Source organism: Cydia pomonella, chromosome 13, assembly GCF_033807575.1.
Source record: "Cydia pomonella isolate Wapato2018A chromosome 13, ilCydPomo1, whole genome shotgun sequence".
NCBI lineage: Eukaryota > Metazoa > Arthropoda > Insecta > Lepidoptera > Tortricidae > Cydia > Cydia pomonella.
Genome location: NC_084715.1, coordinates 7,777,892 through 7,793,937, shown reverse-complemented (window position 1 = coordinate 7,793,937; position 16,046 = coordinate 7,777,892). Strand labels below are relative to the sequence as shown.

At 37.1% G+C, this 16,046-nt stretch overlaps 1 protein-coding gene across 1 annotated transcript; it reads right to left on the bottom strand.

Moving 5' to 3' along the window:
• Nucleotides 1–2,754: 2,754 nt before the first annotated feature.
• LOC133524080 (putative inorganic phosphate cotransporter) lies at nucleotides 2,755–13,905 on the bottom strand. Its single transcript, XM_061859890.1, has 10 exons — nucleotides 13,682–13,905; nucleotides 9,317–9,543; nucleotides 8,751–8,936; nucleotides 8,353–8,491; nucleotides 7,665–7,888; nucleotides 7,155–7,307; nucleotides 6,683–6,815; nucleotides 5,602–5,723; nucleotides 3,770–3,892; nucleotides 2,755–2,954 (listed from the first exon to the last, which is right to left on the bottom strand). The coding sequence occupies exons 1-10, from the start codon at nucleotides 13,806–13,808 to the stop codon at nucleotides 2,787–2,789; spliced, it is 1,602 nt and encodes a 533-aa protein (XP_061715874.1). The 5' UTR covers nucleotides 13,809–13,905; the 3' UTR covers nucleotides 2,755–2,786.
• Nucleotides 13,906–16,046: the final 2,141 nt, after the last annotated feature.

Here is a 16,046-nt window from a genome sequence, read left to right as displayed (position 1 = left end):
TAGTAACTTGGCCCTTGGCGCTTGGACCCCACGGCCCTAGTGTCTCGACTCCAAATGCCACAAAGGTTGTCTGGAAGAGATCGCTTTTTAGCGATACGACCGCCTGTTTTTCCCTGGTTCTATTTTTCTTTAAAATTTACTTGTAGTTTTACATGTATGTAAAATGTATAATTGTTGGTGCAATAAAGAGTATTTACAGTACATATATGGTGCTACTTGCGCTAGTGCGAAAATTAGCATATTACGTTACTGTGTCGAACATTTAAAGGGCCATACTGTAAAACGTTGTACGATACATGTGCGAATAGGCAATTCGCAACTCGTGTCGATTTAAAACAACCCCTTCGGTCGTGTTTTAATTTATCGCCACTCGTTTCGAATTTCCTATGTTTCGCACTTGTATCGTAATGTACTATTACTTACTTACTTACTTATTTTAACGTAGAATCGTATAAGTAACAAAGCCGTCTACTACAAAAAAACGCCTTGCCAGTATTTACGAGAAATGTTATTTTTCCAGTACATACCGGGTGTGACCTGTAACACGAGTAAAGAATTAAAACATAATATTGTACTCGTACTTTATACTCCTCAAACGATAAAAAATGCACTTCTCATGCTCGTAAAATTGACATTTAAATCGCATGCAACATAAAATTTCTTATTCGCTCTAGATCATAAATTAAAATAATCTATTACGACCCATATTAACTTAGTAATAAAGTCCAAAATCTGCCATGTACAAACTGTCAGCCCTGCCGGCGAGCCCCCGACCGGCGCGCCCAGCGCGCCCCACCCGCCCGAGTACGATTTTCTGTAGTCTTGAAAAATTACGGTAAAATAACCCTAAAATATCGGATATTTTTGTATATTTTACTCACAATCGAAGTGAAAAGCAGAGTATATAAGTAATACACAGGCATATAAATGCCCCATGTTATCCTCGACCTATATCGGTCCTCGCTTACACTCGGAACGATAAATTGCCTTGGATAACACAGGTCGCTTTATGCCCTAGTTATACAACAACTTTTGAATCCCGTAGACCTCTTATTTTTTATACAAAATAAATATTAGGTATCAATGTAGGTACGTTAACATCATTGCGATTTAAACATAACAAAATTCGCAATACTTTGCGTCTTGCAATAAACTTTAAAGTGTACTAAAAATCAAAACAAGTTATTTTTAAAAGTTGATGAACTAAATGTTGGTCAGTTTGAGAAGTACCGCCTAGAGTTTAATTTATTGCTCCTGCTACAGGCCACACCCTTCTAGTTAGCTGTCCAAGGCATTATTTCTTAAAGCTATTATTGAGCGGAATTTGATCCGATTAGGAACACTAACAATAAGAAACAAAAGCACTCGAAGAGTGTCTGCAGGCGATAAAATGGCATTCTTCTAACGAAGTGATAACACACTCTTGGAGACGCGACACTTTTTCTGTATTAATCATTAGATCATTACCAGTGTTTCTGACAATTACTTCGAGAATGTTCGGCAATAATGACTTTTGTCGAAAGTTAGAATCTTATTAGTGTCATAAATAAAAAAGATAGGTAATAATAATGTGGAATTACTAGTGCTCGACGCTGCACTAGTACTCGACATTGGCACTTTATGTCAAAGTGACAAGGATAAGTACAAATACAGAAAAATCTTCGTTGTTCAAATTTAACCTATATTTCCATAAAATAAAGTGCCCATGTCGGTGACTAGTGCTTAGACCTTAGAAGCTACCAACTCATACAGGCTGCTCCAAAGTAAAAAATCGTAATTTGTTAATTTCTTCGTAACCGCTATAGCCGTCGTTATTGTTACAAAAAAAAATTGATATACCTAGCCTACCTAGGTCTTTTAAATAGTTAATTTTGCCCATCATTTATCACATTATAGCCATCTCATACACGGCAATAGGACTGAGTAAATTTTAATACTTACATTATTATCATTCGGTCAGCGAAGGTTTAGGAACATGTACAGTCAGCTGCAGAGATAATTGACCCCCCCCCCCCTGAATATTAAAAACAAAAGTCGACTAATAACAAAATGACGCGTGACGCACATTAGATTCTGTGGATATCGGTCTTTGTACCAGGCAATCCCGATACCAGTAAGTAACAAAAGGAATCCAATTAAGCTTAACAGAACTGCAACGCTTCTTTAGTTTTTTTGCAAACAATTTGTTGAATTTACGTCTGGCTTGAGTAATAAAGTCGGATTTGACTATGGCAATTTTTCAAAATATCACGTTTTTATATTAATATGGATTTTGTTTATGTGAAAAAAATTATAAAATATACTCAGCATAAAACAAGTATATATACATCTACCTGTATTTTAAGGTTTCGTAACCAAACCTCCAAATCACAAAGCCTCCGTAGTCCGCCCGTCAAATTTACCAGATATTAAAAAAACTATATGCCTATCCGGACCTGGCCAGTAAAAATAAAAACATGAGAAAATCCCTGACACTAACAAGTTACCGAGGAAATACAGCGGTAATATTTTTTAGCGAGCGACGTCTGAATAGTCATTTAATACTCCGGAGCATAAAAAAGTGACGTGAAAATATAGGTAAGTATAGACAACATTTTTCATGATGTACATTTTACTTGATGAGCAATACGGAACTTTTTTTGGAATATGGGAGAATATTCAGACATTAATTGCCGATATCTGGAGTTTTACGTCTCAATAAATATTCATGATATATAAATAGCAAATACTTTAACGAAATTAAACACAATAATGTACAAACTGTTTAACTTTTAATTACGAAATAGCTATAACATCGGTGTTTGTTCTCCGTTTTCTATATTTTTATTCTTACATTGTTCAGGGTTATTCCAATCCTGTAACTCGGCCGAGCCAATGACGACGTAAACCAGATCAGTTACCAAGTATAGCCCAGCAGCTACCAAAAACACCTTACGCCAAAGTAGTTCACTAGTCTGAAATAGATTTAAGTAATTATATAAATGTATATAAAATTATGTTGCTACCAAGTTGCTGTAGACTTAACTAAGAAGTTCTTTGGACATCATTGTTTATTTCAGTTATTTGCGGCAAATAATAATTTTGGTTCAAGTATTTGGCATCAGAATGTGACGACCCAATCACCCACTAGTTTCTCCAGTGAAATCAAGTCGACGCAGGGAGTTTGTTGTCGGGCTGTTGGAAAGTAGCGACCACCTTGTTCTTCTGGAAAGTTCTGCAACACGATAGGTGGGTGGGTGATGCAGTGCCCTCTGCCTCTGGCTAACCTTTGCCGGCCGCCCGGAGTCGGACTGCTAGAGCTGCGTTCTCGAGGGTAAATGTGGAAACATAAGTGGTGAGTTGGATCTCTTCCTCAGCGAGTATGCGCCCACTGTTGGGCACACGCCTCTCCAAATCTCCTCCAAGCAGCCCGATTTGCTACTTTGCTCCTCCAGAATGGGCCCGCAATCTTTTTAATATCATCCTCTCATCTAGTTGGAGGTATGTGATCTGGTCTTTTTGAACGAGGCCTCCACACTAGGACACGCTTCCTCCACCTCCCATCATCTCTTTGAGTTGGATATTATGTTTAAAGTCTTGTGACACCTCTTTATCCTCACCCCTCACCTCATTTTTTTGAAGTAAGGAGAAGATGAGCAGACTCTGTATGGTTATTCATAATTATAAAGCTGGTATATTTATTTGCTGGACCGGTATTTATAAAGCTAAAAGTTCTATAACACCATATCAAGTAAATTTAAAATGAGTCAATAATTAAAGTTATACTTACGACATCCGCGACAAGAATAAAACCTGCGACCACTGGCGCCAGGGAACTGCATATATTAGCTACAAAGTTGCTGATACTCATCATCGTACCAGCGAAATTAGGAGCCAAATCGAGGTGGTTTACCTGTCAAAATAAATCAAGCTATAAATTTGATTATATCAAAAAAAATTGGCACAAGGATATACCCTAGTTCTCTATTCATTATTGTTATGAATGGTTGAATTCTGCTTAATGCTCGCTTATATTTCTAAAGGGTATATGCTTAGGAATTACTGGTCAAAACAAGTCAAACTGTATGTTAAGTTAAAGTTATCAGGACATCACGTCACTATAAGATGCTCTAGCTCGTGGAATATAGAATGGTTGAATGCTTAATACTTATAACCCTAAATAATGTTTGCATGAACTTTGTCATACAGTATTTATTGCTTAAATTGAACTAATAACTATAAGAATTCAATAAAGTACTTATCACTAGCAACACAATAGCACTACGACACCTCCGATTGAGTGTTGCCAGTAGGAAATTTTAAAATCTCCTTACTTTAAATATCCGTGCTAGGCTGTAATATGGAGCTCAACTACAATATTTAAACAAATCGCTAAGAATGAAGCATAGAAATTATTAGAAATATAATAATATACAGCCGTTAACGATCGCTTAGGACCAGCTGCACCAACCACACTGATCAACATAACTCAGCAAAGAACTACGAAAACTCCCATACAATAAAATTTTGCGAACGCTTTAATGGTGACAGACGGCTTCATGGTGCAACCAACCCTTAGTCCTCGGACACCATTTCTGGGTTTATAAATTCCCGACGTCTTCATGTCAATACTCATATTAGGGTCAAACTTATTTTATAAAAAGGTCCCTTTTGTGGACATACCAACGAAAGTTAACGACCCGGGTTCAAATATATTACGTTTTTCTTATATAAGTCTCAAGTACCTACTTTTATAAGTAACTTGAAACATATATCCTGCCTTTAACAGTGCAGCGTAAAAAATAACTTTTTACCCTCTCAACTTTGCTTAATCTACAGGAAAAACGTGAATGTAACTCATTCTATGAAATATATATCACCCATTATAACAAACACTTCAAGTACCAAATTAAAAAAAAAATCATTTAAATGGTCTGGCTGGAAGCATACGTGAACACATATAAAATACGTAGTCGCTTAAAATTACTTTTTCTCTCATGTTCCATAAATTGGCTTTAACCATTACTATCCTCATCACAAGTTCTTGACATTAAATGATAACGCAATCTGTTCACACTTGGTTGCGTTAATTAGGGTTCCGTACAAAAACCCTCCAAATAGAGATCGTATCATACAGAGGGTCGACTGCAGAACCGTTAATAATAAGGTTGGCAGGAATTTCAAAGTAAATTAACGTGAAAGAAAATAACCTTATAAAGTGAAATAATTAAATATCTTTAAGTTTAAAATAATAAATCACAATCACAAATTACTGTTTTGATTCTGTTGAACTGACTGGCTTGACTTATTTATCTAAGCCCTATTTGTGTGGCATAACCTAAAGCCCTGTTCCGCGTCGTGAAACTACGAATATTAAAGGAATAATTAATATGGAATATGAAGAAATATAAACTAAATATATTAATATATTAAAAGAGCGTACTCCCATCTTAAAGGCCGGCAACGCACTCACAACCCCTCTGGTGTTGCAGGTGTCCATGGGCGGCGGTAATCGCTTACCATCAGGTGATCCGTCTGCTCGTTTGCCTCCTCTACCATAAAAAAATAAATAATAATAATAATAGTATAGAAATTGCAAACAGTGAATTGAAAGTAACTTACATAACAGCCAACATGAAAGGCGGTCTTGAAGACACAGGTGATAACTAAAATTGTTTCTACAATAACAATATCCTTCTCAACGTAAGCCAACAAGATAAGTCCAAACGCAGGTATGACACTACCTGTAATACAAAAGCAATAATGGTAAAAAAATTAAATTTACTAATTTATTTTTTGTCCGTCAATAAAGTGAAACCTTTATAACTCTTATAACAACCTCACTATTAGAAAATCCCTTCAATTGATTGAGCTATTGTTGGAGGTGTCAATATATATGTAAAATAACCATTTTATAAGATATTGCCATTATATGTATACCAATCGGTTTAATTGATTATTTTACCTGTTTACATATGTTTGGTTTGGTTTATTTAGACGCACTTGAATTCGCAAATCGGAAATCTGCCCCTTTCTACTATTCATTCCCTCGTCCCCACCCTACCTCTCTGAGCGGTTCAAGTTTCTAGCAAACGATAGTGACCACCGGCTACGCTCTAGCACCGATCTTTCCCTCTCTATCCCGATTCATAAACATCGATCATAACACAAATCATTCACCGTAAATTCTGTTAAGCTTTGGAACGCGCTACCACCTCCTTTGAGACAGTGTCAATCAGTGGCATCGCTAAAATATGAACTAAAAAAACTATGGCTCTCAGATGAAGAACTTACTGATAGGTAGGAAGATGTGTACGGGCATAATATATATTTATTTATATATGTATATAAAGATATTTATTTATAAATAGTATATAGTATGTAATAATATATAATTACTTAAGATATAGTTTTTAATTACTATTTTAGGTATGGGTTAACTGGAAGAGATCCCTCTTAGGGATAAGTTCGCCTTTGTACTGCCCAATTATATCCCATCTTATGTAATATTTATTTTTCTCGTACAATAAAGTGTTTACTTACTTACTTTATTTAAGTAATATAATCAATTACATTTTTACTCTAAACAATACTGTTTATCTAAAGGCAAAGAAAATATTTATTATACAAATGATATTAAGTTATCACATAATAATAGATTTGATGAATATAAAAAATAGACTTTTCTATCTAAAATTCTTACCTAATGTATTAGCCAATTTTCTAGTATTGGTGACGGATAGCAACTTTTTGACTATGAGCATATCGGCGAACCAGCAAAAGAAAAAGTTAGCGAGCCACATCACGAAGAAAGGCAATGCTGTCAGGAGCCCGTTCTGAAAATGATCCGTCCAATGAAAGACATTGTTTGTTATTATTTGACTATAACTGTTTAACATGTTTAACATGACATGATCAATCCGATTATGCACTACCTGTAAAATAGTTTAAGTTCAGTATGAATTATTCAACTTGCAGTGTCATCAGCTGCAGAGATAACTGACCCCACTCCTCCTGCTTTATTACTTGTTTGTAGGGGGGATTATCTATATCTACAGCTGACTGCGCATCATAATACTTATTATTATAAATAGAAAAAAAAAAAAAAAAAAATTATTATCTCAATTAACGAAAGTATAACCATTACAAGCAAAATGATGACGTCATCGACTTACGGCTTTTATGTTGACTTTCATTACTGTGTCCATAAACGCCGGAACCTCCGTGTACAACGACAACTGACCCCAGGACTGCCCGATGTGAGCAACCACGATAGCGTACAACGCCTTGCATCGTAGCATCTCCTTCCAAGGGACATTTAGATGATTCTAAAAGAACAACTCTTTGATTACGATAAGTGACTTTTTCATATTGTTAATACCATTTAGCCTGCAGAATATCCATTATCATTGATTTCTACTCGTCTCAAAAAAGGAGTAGTTAGTCAAAATGTCGTAAGCGCCGTAAAAGTTAATGGCGCTTACGCGTTTAGGTCGCGAGATTCACGCTCCACTTCTATGGTTGGATGTCAAAACAACAACAACTCATGGTACAATCTACGGTTCTCTGTGCTGGTTCTATACGTAGTAATAATAGTTCAATGGCTAAGGCAAAGCTATTGTTATAAGTACTCGTATTGTCAAAAAATAAATTATTGATTGGCGGATTACCCAGCCTTATTTTACCTTGCCCGTGGTACTAGTTCCTCCCAGAGACTCCTCGATGTACCGTTTCTCAGCAACAGAGATTTTTGAGTGTTGGCCAGGGGAATCAGCTCCAAGAAACCAGAGGATGGCCCCCATGGATAATGACAAAAGTCCATAGAAGCGGAAAATCCCCGGCCAGCCAAGCGGAGAAGCTGCTATGTAGCCTGTTATTGGTAGCCCCAAGACAATTCCTAGAGGTTGGCCTGCAATTAATAACAATTTCTACTAAGAAGATTATAAATATCGTGGGTCGGTAGGTAAAGTAAACAAATAAAGAGATTTCAGTGGGTAAACAAGTTGCTTAAACGCCTTCCTTATAATTATGAAGGTAAACAAATTACGAGTAATAGTTTGGCAAAACAGAAATATTTACAAAAGTAAGTAAATGTAGGCAATATATCCCTATGCATTCAGGTTCCGAGTTTAATTCCCGGTGTGGGCATTTGTGTTTCACGAATATTTATTTTATGTTCCTGAGTTATGAATCTTATCTGAGTATACATATTTATCTATATAAGTATGCATACCGGAGCCTAGTACAATCTTGGCTTAGGTTCAGGTTAGTCGATTTGTGTAAGATTGTACCCAAAAATTATACATTTTATAAATAGGTAATTTCGTTTCGTTCTAGAAATGATTGGTTATATTTTAATAGTGTTTAACTTACCTCCATATGCAAATGCCGACAACCTGCCTCGTTCTTCTAAAGGCACCCATTTTCCAAATGCTGTGTGCATACCTGGTATCAGACAAGACTGACTTAAGCCTTGAACCATTCGAAGAACCACGACAAATACCCAACCTCCCTAAAAAATATGTTCAAAGCGGTTATGACAAAAAATATAAACCATCTTGAAATCGACATTGAGAAAACGTTGAAAAAAAAATGTACTGCAAGATTACCAGAAGATAACTATTAAAGGTAATTTTTTTAATGGGTTGGAAAGGACAGCATTATCCCTTGTCACTTTGCGAAAATATCCAAAAAAGGCCTTGACTTTTATCAGCATTAACATTTTTTTTTACTTTGATGTACTGAATATTAAAAACAATCTTATTACTTACATAATAGGCCGCCCATGGCGTACAAAAAGACATTATTCCGTTTATAACCAACGCGCCTGTAAGGAGGTACCTAGTACCATACCGATGAGCAAGTTGGCCCGCCGGTATCTGCAGAATGACGTATCCCCACGAAAATGCCGCCATCATGTAGTCTTGAGTTTTTTTGTCCCATTGAAATTTTGGGTACTTGAAAAAAAAATTACGAATTTTGTGACTCCGTTTAATAAATGGCTTAGAATTAAGTAAATAATTATGTATTTAAAATGAATGTTTTAAAAGTTAAAAGAACAGTGCAAATAAATTGTGTCCTCTCCCTCCCGCGAACGTTTAAACCTGGGGTATAAAAAAAGAAAGAAAAAAAATCATAAAACAATAAATATTTTCCACGAAAATTATAACTTGGTCAAATGCTACTTGTTATTATTAAGTTCTGCATTTAGTTACGACTAAATCTGGAATAAAAGTAACACAACCTTTTATTTTAAACCCGGGAAACCTTACATTATAAATTTAACCTTATTTTAAAACCATAGAATATTAAATAGGTAGAGACATTTAGTACTTACTGGTTTGTAAAATATAATTCCATTTAGTATTCCAACGTTTCTTATCTCCGTCTGATTATCAGCTTCAATTGAATTTGAGGAACTAGTTAATTTAGTCGTGTTAATATTTTTATCAGAGCTTCCATGCACCATTGCCACCATGGCCACCCCTATGCATGTCCTCATACTGTAAGCTACTGTCAAACAGACGAATAATAGGAATGTCTGCTGATGTCGGTAGCCGTATCCTTGAATTAAACATATTAACGTATGTAAATATTAATATAACGAAGAAAAATAAAAAATATATATGTTACTGTAAAAACCCGAAGTACGGTAAAACCTAGGATATACCGGTAAGACCTAGGTTTTACCGATGCCTATCGGTAAAAGCCCGAAATGTGAAATAATTATTGTTCACTTCGGGCTTTTACCGACATGGATTTGGTAAATCCTAGGTCTTACCACGTCGACCGGTAAAGATTGAATCATCCACTGGTTCTTGACATTATTAGATGAAAATCTTGTATCAGTGTAAGGGGCGTTACATGTAGCGCCATTTAGAGTGATGCTTCGTATTGTTTCGGCTATTTTACTAGTCATATAGATCTAGGTCTTTCTACGAGGGGGACAACTAGCTGATGGCTAGGATATATTGCCTACTTAGGGAGGAGACCCTCCCTCTCCGCCTACGCCGGAGCGGTAGCGCATCTGCACTATCTTCGCGCAACCGCTCCGCTGCTTCCTTTTGGGAAATCACGGTTTCGCAAAAGGCTTTAACTTCCTTCCATGCCCTCTTGCTGCGCAACGTGGCCGACACGACGTCGTGCAGCGAGAGGTCCCCTCGTGATTTCCGCTGCCACCGCCATGTTTCGGCGTACCTTAATTTCATGCAGGTAATGACCGAAGCAACCGTGTCCGGTTGTTTCCTGTGTCAATCTGTAGCTGGGCACCCCGTGTTCTCTATCGAGCCACTGGTTGAAGTGGACTGGGTGGAGTGCCTGCCAGGGCTCATGCCACCGCGAAATACTCCGTATGGTATGCCTTTATTATGCGCAAGGCCACCACCCTCAGCGGACGCCTTAGGAGAGGCTTGGCTTTAGCCAAGAGCCTGTCTGCCCAAATTCATGCCCCGTATAAGGCCATGCTCCGAACAACGCCCACGTACAGGCGCCGACAAGGGGCTTTCGGCTTACCCACGTTTGGTAATAGCCAGCTAAGGGCTGAGGCAGCACCCACGATTCGGGGCGCTAACCTGAGGAAATACAGTCCAAAATTCCACCTCCGGTCAAAAATAAGACCCAGGTACTTCATGTGTGAATTGACCGGAACCCTCTCACCTGTAACAGCTATAGTTAAGTCCTCAGGTAGCGCCCTTCCAGGTCCCCCGAAGACAATTGCTTCAGTCTTCAGGAGGGACACATTCAATCCTAGGCGTTCGATGCGACCCACTGACATCTCTGCCGCTACCGCCGCTCTGAAAAAGTTATCTTCCATGTGCCTTCCCCACACAGCCACCATGGTGTCGCCACACTAAGATGTGTCGTCAGCATAGCAGATGGTGATCATGCAGGGAAGCTGGGTCCCCCCTTATGGCCCAGTCATACCATATATTCCACAGCCGGGGGGTGTTCTCCCTCTTACTTGTTGTTGAAAAATTGTAACTAAACCTACAGCAAAACCAGAACATTAACAGTCAGCACTATGACTATTTTTATGAAATACGAGTGTTAAATATATTATCAGTGGGAGCGGGACAGCAATATACAGTGTAACGATGCACGTTATTCTAATCAAAGTAAGATTAGGTTATACTAGGCGCGACTGTACAATCGCGAGAGTAGTCTCAGCGTAGCAACAACGTTAGCAGTTTTGACCGCGCGGTACGTTCAGAGTACTCTGGCGCTAATGCACTGCTGCCTTTAGGGTCCAGTACTGTGCGGTCGCGTTCATGAGCTTCGCGCCGTGACATCACACGCGACGCGTCGGACAGGTCAAGTGTCTCCTTTTCTTACAGAATAAAATGTTAGGTATAAAAGTAAATATTTTAGCACAACCTTTAATATGTAAAAAAGGACGTATTTAAGTTTCGTCTCGTACCCTGGGTATAAATTATAAAATAATAAAAAACCCGTTTATTTCAGATCACTGATCCATAACGACTATTAGTATAATCTTAAAACTTTGCTAATTAGGTTCTAAGAGAAAAATAAAAACAAGAACTTATAACCAAACACTAAGATGTGTGGAAAATAGGGGCGCAGGTTGCCATACTCTATTTCGCTCTCCCAATTGCCACCTCCACCCAAAACTTTATAACGGGGCAGTCGAGGTGCTCGGCCAACACCTTGAGTAGACTGTTGCTGCTGCCGCGCATCCGTCTCAGCATGGAGGCGATTCTTTTCCGCCTGATGGCAAAAAAGTCATCTACTCGCGCCTCAGCGAACATGCCGGACGCGCTGCAGTGCTTCGGCAGCCGCGTATTCCTCACAAATATTGATGAGCTGTCGTACCGCGTCAGCCGAAGGCCCCAGCAACGCCATGTCGTCAGCGTAACTTATATTGTTAAAACACTCATCACCTGTATGGCAACCGACATGGGCCCTGCTGAGTGCCTCGATCAACTCGTTTACGTAGACGTTGAAAAGGAGAAGGGATGTTAGCCCTACCTCGGTCCACATTGTAGTTTGTACTCGTCAGACTCCTCTCCCGCCCATCTCACTCGATTGACCTGGCTGTTGTACCAATGTTTAAGCAACGCGACATATTCAATCGAATCTCCCGTTTTTGTAAGCTTGTACTATAGCTTGTCGTACACAACCAGGTCAAACGCCTTTCACAAGTCCAGAAAGCACGTATAGATCGGCGTGTTCCTGTCCTTGTAGTACCTGACAGCTTGCTTAAGACACAAAATCGCACTTTCGGTCGACAGCATTCTCACAGAATAGAGCTGTAAGATTCCGGTTCAAATAACCCTTTAGCGGCGCGGTTAGGTTCCTAGGGGCGCAGAGGCCTCCTTTCGCATCCACATCAGCTGTCCACGGCGCTTAAAACCGCGACCGCGACCAACTAGCATGACAGGGGAGTACCAACATACAACGGAACCAGACAGGCTTATTTCTCTCCCTTACGAACCACTACCATGACTCACGCTTGGCAAAAGGTTTTTTACTTAAAATAAAATGATTTAATTGAAAGCATCTAGGTGTCATTTGATTACCCAGCCATAGTCGCTTCAACAGGCGAGAACTATAAATAGATACCTAATTTGTTTTTACTGTAAACTATACCTAAACCTTGGTACCTAGTCAAGATGCCAATCGTTCGCGATATGATAATCTCTGCATTATGCAGTGCACCCTAGTCATCTGAAAAACGAAGCACACACGGAATGCGTTTCTGTTACCCATTACAGCGGCTAGCTACAGCCCGAAAATTCCCACCAACTGGGCATATTGCTTACAAAGGGTATGTGACACACTGTACATTACTCTGCTCTCAGGACTTCTACATCCCTACTCACGGCGTTCGAATTTGCAGTGAGTAGAGTTCACTCTCACCTTCAGCAAAACCGAAAGACCGTCTATATGACTAGTAAAATAGCCGAAACAATACGAAGCATCACTCTAAATGGCGCTACATGTAACGCCCCTTACACTGATACAAGATTTTCATCTAATAATGTCAAGAACCAGTGGATGATTCAATCTTTACCGGTCGACGTGGTAAGACCTAGGATTTACCAAATCCATGTCGGTAAAAGCCCGAAGTGAACAATAATTATTTCACATTTCGGGCTTTTACCGATCGGCATCGGTAAAACCTAGGTCTTACCGGTATATCCTAGGTTTTACCGTACTTCGGGCTTTTACAGTAACATATATACCTAGTATCTATAAAGATTTCATTTGTTCTCAATTAATAGACTTTTAGCTAAAACTATCACCATATTGTCTCTACAATCTTATCTGTACAAATGTCATTATTTTCCCACTACTACTACTTGCTATTTCAAATATTAATATCTGGGAGACCAAGCTTTGCTCGAAAAACATAATGAAACTCAAAAATGCGCGAGACCTAGCTAGATCGATTTTTCGCCCCCGAAAACCCCCATATAGCAAATTACATCGAAATCGTTAGAGCCGTTTCCGAGATTCTCGAAATATATATATATATATATATGTATATATATAAGAATTGCTCGTTTAAAGGTATAATTTCAAATATTATTAGCTTCAATTTACAACTTTCAATATTTTTGAGTTTTGCATCTCAATATTATTCTCCAAACAAAAACTTTATGGTGATTTAAGTTTTCAAATCCATAAATCTACTCATAGTTACTGTATACTATTCTGTATATTATTCTGTGTACTTACTTACCCACATATTTAGGTTCTTCGTATAAAGTCATCCGAGTCAAAGTTTTGTTCACTATATTATTTGTTTCTTCTTCTGTTGTTTGGTAATTATTTTGCGTTTCGTTTTTCTTTTGTTCTAAATTATCCATTGTATTAATAGTTCAATCAGAAGATTTCTCAATACTGGAAATAAAATATTACTTTATTGCATTGAGTATAGAGAAGCCATACCCAATGAAATGGTCGCAATCGCAACTTGTACCATGCCACCAGGACGTCGTAAGCGATGTAAAATTCATGGCGCTTACGTCTTTAGGTCGCGAGATTCACGCTCCGCTTCTATGGTTGTCAAAACAACAACAACTCATGGCGTAAAATACTGGTTCTCTGTGCCGGATCTATACATAGTAATAATAGTTCATTGTCATTCAATTTTAAGGAAGTGCCTGATTTCTAAAGATATAATATAAGTTAATCATAGTTATAGACTCGAATTGACTCGATATTGAAGCTAAAGATCTGTAAAAAATTTCCTGTAATACAATGTTGATTTTACCGACTTACTTTATAAATAATATATAAATAAATACTATAGAACAGACTTACAATAACACTAAGCTGTGTGTTGGAACTAGACGATGATAGTTATAAAATACATGTGTTTAGAAATACTTACATAATATGTAACTATTCTTAAATACATAGGAAACAATACATGAACACACAATCAATTCACCGGGATTCGAAACCAGGGCTTCCTGCTTCATATTCATATTTCATATTCATATTCCTTTATTGATAAAATTACAAATTTTACATGTCAAAAGGTAATACAATATATAATTATGTCGATGTCAATTACGATAATAAATAATAATAATCAAATTCAATTACAGTAAAATAAAACAGTATAAAAATAATCAAAACAATTCAAATATCCAATAAGTTAAATTAAATTATTATTATAATATTCTGACATGTCATAATTATCAAATTAAATAATATAAAATATAACAATATAAAATAGTAATAATCAACACAATTCATACATCCAATAAATTAAATTAAAATTCAAATCATTATTATAATATTCTGACATGTCATAAAAGGCATTTGTAGTCAGCCATTTTTTTAATCAATTGTAGAATATCAGGTCATTTTCAATATTCTTTATGTTGCCGGGTAGTTTATTATAGATACCTGGCCCCGCAACATATACCGTTTTGTTGGATTTCGCAAGTCGACAACATGTCGAGTCCAACATATTTTTGTGTTTTTGTGTAATACGTGAACTTTTAAATGTCTTTATTGGAAATAGGTGTATGTTACTTCTAATATATTTAATTATGTAAAATAGGTATTGGCAGGTTGGCTTCATTGGCAGGTTCACAACCGATTAGGCTATGCGGCTATTTACTAATTAGAAAAATAAATATCCGACCACTTACTTGTTCAACGTGCTCAATAATATTGCTCGGAGTCTCGATAATAAATACATAATGTTTAAGTGTCTGATAAGAAAAAATTAACCATGACTAGTTGTACCTGTTATATTATTGGCGTCATGATAATAGTATGCCTTATGTATATTTTAATTAATGCGACAACTGCGCAAACATTACATATTTAAATGGCTTTAATTTATTATTAACGTGTTTTTGTTTTAACGGCTGCTTAATTTTAACATTTTAATTTAAAAAATGCAGAATTAAACTTATGAAAAAGAAGTAAACGCTAACCTAAGATCCTGAAATAAATATTTGTAGTATGCTCTAGAAATTAAAAGTTTAAGATTTATTTACGATAAAAAATGAAAGCACTTTGATTCCGATAAACGCCACTATTCGAACGGAGCCTTAAGGAAACGTGAACAATACAAAAGTTTATTTGATGATCGGGTGGCCGATTCTGATTTCACGATTTGTTAATGTTTTCATCTCGTTTTGATTCGTGAGTGGCTCACTCTCTCTGATATGCCGTGTCAAAACAAAATGAAACTCTTAACAAATTGTAGAATCCGCCTCCGGGGTAGGGAGGACTAGCCGAGGAGTGGATGGCGATCAGGTGTTAAATTTTTAAATAAGAGTAGCCGGCTTCAAATGATGTTTACTGTTTAAAACCGTTTTAACAGATAAATTCAAAAATCCTGTTTATAAAATTCCTCCAAAAATCGGCCCATAAAAAGGTTTTTGGAATGAATCCTAAACGGCTTGCTTACAGTCTGAACATTAATACAATTATAAATATCTATTTTAATTTTGTAACAATGGCTTTTGTTCACACTTTTCACTATTTGTTGCTTCTTCTCGTTATTCCACGTCTATAGCTCGCCTGAGCCAATGATAACCATATACAGATAAATAACCGATATACATATTTATGCTAGT

Coding starts and splice junctions, on each gene's coding strand:
- LOC133524080 (XM_061859890.1), bottom strand. CDS start 13,808: ATGGATAATTTAGAACAAAAGAAAAACGAAACGCAAAATAATTACCAA. Junction 8,937..9,316: donor GAATTATATTTTACAAACCA/GTAAGTACTAAA, acceptor TTTTTTTTCAAG/TACCCAAAATTTCAATGGGA. Junction 8,492..8,750: donor CGCCATGGGCGGCCTATTAT/GTAAGTAATAAG, acceptor CATATTTTTTAG/GGAGGTTGGGTATTTGTCGT.